Source organism: Nanorana parkeri, unplaced genomic scaffold, assembly GCF_000935625.1.
Source record: "Nanorana parkeri isolate BGI_ZX_2015 unplaced genomic scaffold, ASM93562v1 scaffold2249, whole genome shotgun sequence".
Taxonomy (NCBI): domain Eukaryota; kingdom Metazoa; phylum Chordata; class Amphibia; order Anura; family Dicroglossidae; genus Nanorana; species Nanorana parkeri.
The window spans coordinates 30706-38371 of NW_017308517.1; the positions used below are offsets into that span (position 1 = coordinate 30706).

Sequence of the window (7666 nt, forward strand, 5' to 3'; positions counted from 1 at the left end):
GGAACAGGTCACAAGTCAGGCCTCCATCTTACCGCTCTCTCTACAACGTCTCCTCCTCCTCCGCGCTCAGGTGTACCAAGATGGCCGCACGTCGAGCGCGCGGGGCGGAGCCAGGTTGAAATTGGGCGGGACCCAGCGTTCCTATAGGCTGAGTGGGCGGGCCTAGGATGCCGGAAGAGAGTTGAGTGAGCTGTAAGCACGTGTGACAACGGCGGTGTTGCTGTTAGCGACCATGAGAAGAGCTGCGTTGTGATTGGTTAGTATCGGGGAACCCGAACGTTATCATCTCCTTAAAGTGGAACCCCCATTTAATCTTGCTCTGGGTATTAGAGGGTACCCCCCTATCCCCTTTCCTTCCCATGCCAACTATAGTAGAGGTGTCACCCTTCATAATGGAGGCCAGCATCTCCTTCCTCCGTGCTTATAGTGGGGGGGTGCCCTAACTCTCACACCTTCCATACAGGGGGGCACCACTCCTATGGAGACCCCCCCCACCCCCCTTAAAATGGGGATCACATGATCTATGTGTCATGGTGTCTGTATTGGGGGGGGTGCATGCATGCTGTACATTGACTCTTCTATGCTTTGCGTATCTGCAGTGGATGGAGTACCCGCGCGTCCTGTTCCCCGGGTTTTACCATGAAGGTCCCATCGTCCAGGAATCATCGGGCATTGCGCCCACCCTGGGGTGGGGGGGCTATGACAGAGTTCAGCAAGACGTCAGGGATCCCCAACAGGTAAGCAGCAGGACAATATGGAGTTTAAGAGAGTTCCGGAATGATGGACTGACTGACATATGTCCGTCTCTCTGTCCCGCAGAGGAGGTTCGTCCCTCTGTACACCAGAGCGGCAGAGAGATGGGAGAGCACCGAGCCAGCGCCAGTTCCACGCCATTACCCCAACATCGGTAAGTGTCTTCGGTAGGGGGGTCGTCTTCCTGATCGCACTTCCTGCAGAGCCCTCCCCACCGGGGTAATAGAATCTTAGGGGCAGCTCTTCCCAGGTATTGGATGTGGAAGAGTTCTCTCCCCGGGGGGAATAGAATTGGAGGAGTTATCTCCCCACAGGGGTAATAGAATTGGAGGAGTTCTCTCCCCACAGGGGTAATAGAATTGGAGGAACCCCCCTCCTGAGGGGTAATAGAATTGGAGGAATTCTCTCCCCATGGGTTAAGATAATTGGAAAGGTCCCCCACCCCCAGGGTAATAGAATTAGTGAGTCCTTCCCCCTCAGGGTAATGGAATTTTAGGGGCCCTTCCTCTTAGGGAAATGCAATGGAAGGATTCTCTCCCCCCTCAGGGTAATGGATTTGGAGGGTGCCTCCCCCTCAGGGTAATGGGAGGGTGCCTCCCCCTCAGGGTAATGGGAGGGTGCCTCCCCCTCAGGGTAATGGGAGGGTGCCTCCCCCTCAGGGTAATGGGAGGGTGCCTCCCCCTCAGGGTAATGGAATGGGAGGGTCCCTCCCCCTCAGGGTAATGGAATGGGAAGGTCCCTCCCCCTCAGGGTAATGGAATGGGAAGGCCCCTCCCCCTCAGGGTAATGGATTTGGAGGGTGCCTCCCCCTCAGGGTAATGGAATGGGAAGGCCCCTCCCCCTCAGGGTAATGGATTTGGAGGGTGCCTCCCCCTCAGGGTAATGGAATGGGAAGGCCCCTCCCCCTCAGGGTAATGGATTTGGAGGGTGCCTCCCCCTCAGGGTAATGGAATGGGAAGGCCCCTCCCCCTCAGGGTAATGGATTTGGAGGGTGCCTCCCCCTCAGGGTAATGGAATGGGAAGGCCCCTCCCCCTCAGGGTAATGGATTTGGAGGGTGACTGCCTGAATTACGGAGTGTACTTAGTCTATCCCTAGTTTCTGCTGAGACCGCCATCATATTTTTGCCCCAGACCACAGCGGTCATTGTTAGGATGGTGAGTAGGAGGGGCCATCTCCATTCCCTGCCCTCTGCAATGAATGAACATGGAAGCACCAACGTGTTCACAGCTGGCAGACCCCGGCGGGTAAACGGCAGACCCGGCACTGTCCGTGCCCAGTCCGCTGGGGCAGAGTGCAAGGAGGGCATCAAGTATTCAGCGCTGCGGTACTTTGACTGACGTTTATTCCGTCATGCCATGCAACGCTGTACTGAAATGAATTTTATACCATTTTAGGGGCAGATAGAGCTTTCTTTTGGTGGTATTTAATGACCATGAGGGGAGGGGGGGGGGTTATTTTTTACTATATAAGAAAAAAGGTACCCTAAATTTTGGAAAAAAAACCCGTTTCCCTATGAAAGGTTAGTAAACATTTATTATTACCCAATTATTTTGGTAAAATATAAAAGGCGGGGTCACGTCGAGTAAATAGACACCAAACATGTCAAGCCTTTAAAATGGCGCGAAATCGCAAAAAAACTACCATACCCAAAAACCGCCCATAGGCGACGCTTTAAACGCTTTTACTGCTCATCAGTTTAGTGTTATCAGTGATTGATGGGCCTAGAATTATTGCTCTCACTGCGACGTTCGCGGCGACATGTGAGGCGGAATCGTCGTTGGCGCACCCGATGTATGTTTTGCGTGTGTATGTGGGGGGGCGGGGGAATTTGTTTTTGTTATTTTTACATTTTATTTTTTTGTGACAATTTTTTCTTTTTAGCTTTAATTTTTTTTTTTTTTTTTTTTTAACATTTAGCTTTATTGCTATCACATAGGGGACTAAGAATCCCCCTATGTGATAGCCAATTCAAATAACAGGTCCTCTTTATGGGGACATCAGGGGGTCTCTAAGACCCCTGATGTCACCTAGGGACCCCCAGTGAAGCTGATGAAGCAGAGATCTGTTTCATCGGCTTCTCACCGGCATCAGTAACCGAAGAGTTAAAGCAGAGACACCGGCACTGGCCATATTCTCGACCAATCAGGAAGCCGGGCGGCGAGTCATTACCCGGCTACCTGATTGGCTGGGAAGCTTATTCCCTTGTCCCTCGTCGCCAGGTGGCAAGTAAGCATGAAGCCGGCTTTCTGGCCAATCGGGGGCAGGTAATGACTCGCCGTCCTGCTTACTGATTGGGCAGCTTCCTGACCAATCGGGACACAAGTCATTACACGCAGGGATCATGGAGCTGGCTTCTTGGCCAATCAGGAAGCCGGGCAGCCTGTAATGACTCACCGCCTGGCTTCCTGATACCAGAAGCCCGGGTATGGGGATAGGCATGGGAGCATTTGGGCCAGTACATCGGCACCTGGCCCCGGTGTGTGTGTGTGTGTGTGTGTGTGTGTGTGTGTGTGTGTGTGTGTGTGTGTGTTCGATCTGTTTCATTAAGTGTATATTGTGTTTTCCAGGTCGGCAGGTTCTGCTGGGATCAGAGCAGCGATGCTTTCCAGACTATGGGCCGACTGCTGGAGCCGCACATCTACCTGGGAGAGAAGAAACTGAGGGTGACCGCCTCTATGTCGTAGTATAGGGTCTTGTCCTGTAGGAGAGACTCGCGGCTGCTGAATAACATCATTTGTGGCCACCAATCGGGATCAGACCTGTGTGAAGGATATACCGTGTTTCCCCGAAAATAAGACCCCTGTCTTAGATTTTCTTTTTTTTTTGGCTCAAAAAACACACACTAGGTCTTATTTTCGGGGGAAGGTCTTTTTTTTTTTTTTTTTTTTTATGTACAACAATCCAAAGTTAACGCAAATCCAAATTAAATAATCCAAAATAGCAAAGTTAGGAATATAATGATCAGGGCAATCAGGGGTGCGGTGCCTTTCCAAGAGCAATTTGGTAACCAATCGCAGGTCAGAATGAGCGAAGCGCGCTTTCACTATCAATTCCTCACAGGCGGTGTGCATTTTGGTATGACTCCGCCTGTGACAGGAGGCGGGGCTATAGAGGAGGCATCGGCTTATGCGGCTCTGCTCCCTCCGGTGCCGCCTCGCTTCCTCTAGCGCTGGCTTTGATTGGCACCGCTGATTCTCTCCCCCGGCTCTTCAAGCTCCCCCTTATGCCACCACCGGCCCTGGGAATGGTCACAACTAGGTCTTATTTTCGGGGGAAACGGTAGTAGATGTGATCCCTATGGCCCCATGTCTCCCACTTGTGATATCGATGCAACTCGCCAGCAACAGGTGTAATGTGCAGGACCGGGTATGACGGGGCAGAGTCTGCTCACATGCTCATTTCACCCACACAGGGCTTAGAGGTCAGCAACCTCGGCACTCCAGCTTATGTGGAACTACAAGTCCTATGAGGCATTGCAGTACTAAGGCAGCCACAGGCATGACTCCCAGAGGCATTATGGGATTTGTAGTTTCACCACAGATGCTGAGGTTCCCCACCCCTGTGATAGAGACTGTGACTAAGCCCTGTATGGGTAAACGCATCAGAGTGAGCAGGGTCTGGGTGGACCTGTATTCTTTGTCTAGGGCAGTAAAGTTTATTCAAGCTGATGTCAGAGGAGTGTGGCCGGTCTCTACTTTTCGGCATCACTCATCCGGCCAGCGACAGAGTGACCTGTGCAAGCGGGTGAATGTTTTCGCTGCGCTTTTTAGCGTTCCTGTTGCTGGTGAGTTGTCGTCACAATTGTGACACGAGCCTAACTGGGGGACAATTAGTTTGCTAAAGCACTGTTGCATCTCGGTGCTGCTGAACCCCATTGTCCTCCGAGCCACTTCCTGTCTACATGCGCTTGCTCCAGTGTCGGCTGCCCCATCATTGCTGTGGAACAACTTCCTGAAAGTGACAGCGGAATACCGTGCCCGGGCAACGCGTGTCTGCGTGGCCGCTTGTAGTCTCCACCAGGGAAACGTGTGGCAAGGTGACAACACGGGAGCATAAGTAAAAGACAGTTGTCTCATAACAGGAAGTGCCTGAACTATATATCTATATCTCTATAGATAGATAGATAGACGGGATCGCCATGTATTTGTTGCTGAAAAGAAAGCAGATGTACGAGATTTCTTATAGCAGTGGAATTTATTAGTAGGGGTCACATGTACATAGTGGCTGAGTTTCGATTGGTGGACACAGAGCTGTTTCTAATTGGCTACTTTTCAGCAGCTTTGTGGGGGAATGGCCTCCAATCATGGTAAAAAAATGTAGAATATCCTTTAAGTACAGAATTGATGTTATCATTGCTTTGCTTCCTCGTTTTCTGGATTAACATTCACATATGTTTCCTCCTAGGGGAATAACAGAGTTGACAAAATTAAAATGACCAAAATGTTCCAGTGGCTACACAACATGCCGTTCCATGAGTAAGTCTGGTGCTTGCCACTAGTTCACCATCATTTCCCCCCTCCTCCCATCTTCTATTGGGGCCGCTTGTAGATGGTGATTGTGTTTGGTAAAGATCTATACAAGCCAGCAGGAATGCATTGTGTACCGCATGGATCCTTTTAGCCATGAAAGCGCTCTCTGGAGTATGGCTTGTGACCCAACGAGACATACTGTCTTCCATGGAGTGGGGCTTGGGACCTAACAAGACGTACTCTCTTCTATGGAGTAGGGCACAGGGACCCAACGAGACATACTGTCTTCCATTGAGTGGGGCTTGGGACCCAACAAGACGTACTCTCTTCTATGGAGTAGGGGACAGGGACCCAACGAGACATACTGTCTTCCATTGAGTGGGGCTTGGGACCCAACAAGACGTACTCTCTTCTATGGAGTAGGGGACAGGGACCCAACGAGACATACTGTCTTCCATTGAGTGGGGCTTGGGACCCAACAAGACGTACTCTCTTCTATGGAGTAGGGGACAGGGACCCAACGAGACATACTGTCTTCCATTGAGTGGGGCTTGGGACCCAACAAGACGTACTCTCTTCTATGGAGTAGGGGACAGGGACCCAACGAGACATACTGTCTTCCATTGAGTGGGGCTTGGGACCCAACAAGACGTACTCTCTTCTATGGAGTAGGGGACAGGGACCCAACGAGACATACTGTCTTCCATTGAGTGGGGCTTGGGACCCAACAAGACGTACTCTCTTCTATGGAGTAGGGGACAGGGACCCAACGAGACATACTGTCTTCCATTGAGTGGGGCTTGGGACCCAACAAGACGTACTCTCTTCTATGGAGTAGGGGACAGGGACCCAACGAGACATACTGTCTTCCATTGAGTGGGGCTTGGGACCCAACAAGACGTACTCTCTTCTATGGAGTAGGGGCCAGGGACCCAACGAGACATACTGTCTTCCATGGAGTAGGGGCTTGAGACCCAACGAAACATACTGTCTTCCAAGGAGTAGGGGCCTGGGACCCAATGAGACATCCTGTCTTCAGTGGAGTAGGGGCCTGGGACCCAACGAGACATACTGTCTTCCATGGAGTAGGGGCCTGGGACCCAACGAGACATACTGTCTTCCATGGAGTAGGGACCCAACGAGACACACCGTCTTTGACCCAGAATCATTCAGATCTGAAGTTTCCATGGCGATGTCAGTCATGTTGTTTTTATTACCTTTTTCCTCTTTCATTTCATACAGCTGTTATTATTCTCTCCGCAGATGTCCATTCTCGTACACCACCTACCCCATACGTGGGTTCTCCTTGCTCACTGGTGACTGGCTGCCGGATGTGCCGCCCGCATTGCTGGCTGAGCTGGTTAATGACGGCATGGCTGAGGATTGGAAGCAGCTGCAATTCCAGGAGTCTGTCACAGGGGGCGCTCTCTGCTGGGTTCCATATCCTGATGGTTTAGCAGGTTGTCTCATCTATCCTCGCGGGCCGGCTATGAACCAGCTCCGTATCCTTCTCCTGCTTGTCGCTGTAAATGTGTCTGACTGGGAAGAGGGGGGATTACTGAAAGCCTTGGTGTCCAACCTATATAGTGTGGCCCCCAGGGGCCCTGCAGGCAGCAGTCTGTCTTTCCTTATTGCCCTGTAATAGCGCCACATGTGAGGATGGGAAAGCAGCAATGTGACATTTTTGCATTTGGATGCACTGCAAAGAATGTTTTCAGGATCCTAAGTGGTTGTAGGGTGTGATCTGGTGTTCTATGTCCTCGGCCTGCCAGTGATCCTTAGCAACATGTCAGACTTTCAGCAGATGATCATGATGTCCTCCAGGCTGAAAAACCAAGGAAAGCCGGCCGTGTGCAACCTCCAGCAGAGGATCCTTCAGATCAGCACCGGGGAGTTTGACAACAGTAAGTGTAATGTGCATGCAAAGGCAAAATCTATGAACAGAGGTGGAGGGGTTTGGCCTTCCCTTCGGTCTTGTATCTGACCTCCGGCCTTCCCTTCAGTCTTATATCTGACTTCCGTCTGACCTCCGTCCTCCCCTTCAGTCTTCTGTCTAACCTCCGTCCTTCCCTTCAGTCTTGTATCTGACCTCCGTCCTTCCCTTCAGTCTTGTATCTGACCTCCGTCCTTCCCTTCAGTCTTGTATCTGACCTCCGTCCTCCCCTTCAGTCTTGTAGAATTCCCGGGAGTGGGACGCCGCCACGGGTGGTGCTCTCGGGTGGCAGGAAGATTGCTGTGCATAGGGTTCAGGGACAGACCAGGCGTCACTTCCTGCTGCTGATTTCAGCTCCGCGTTTCTTGTTGCGTTCTCAGTTTTCGTTGGTGTTCGGTCTGCGTACAATTTGGCCACATGGAGTTTTTCAGCTGATGATCCTCCCAGACCTCTTGGTGTTGTGAGAACGAAGACACCGAGCACCTGCATCAATGTCAGGTAAGTCCGATC

General features: G+C 51.5%; 1 protein-coding gene across 1 annotated transcript in view; it reads left to right on the plus strand.

Annotated features, from left to right (window-relative positions):
• Positions 1 to 602: 602 nt before the first annotated feature.
• TAF1C (TATA-box binding protein associated factor, RNA polymerase I subunit C) overlaps positions 603 to 7666 on the plus strand; it is a 14091-nt gene continuing 7027 nt past the window's right edge. The window contains exons 1-8 of the mRNA XM_018573132.1: positions 603 to 737; positions 820 to 907; positions 1850 to 1908; positions 3322 to 3417; positions 5159 to 5229; positions 6487 to 6725; positions 7017 to 7127; positions 7537 to 7654. Coding sequence (XP_018428634.1) covers positions 603 to 737; positions 820 to 907; positions 1850 to 1908; positions 3322 to 3417; positions 5159 to 5229; positions 6487 to 6725; positions 7017 to 7127; positions 7537 to 7654 — 917 coding nt within the window. The remainder of the gene's footprint in view (positions 738 to 819; positions 908 to 1849; positions 1909 to 3321; positions 3418 to 5158; positions 5230 to 6486; positions 6726 to 7016; positions 7128 to 7536; positions 7655 to 7666) is intronic.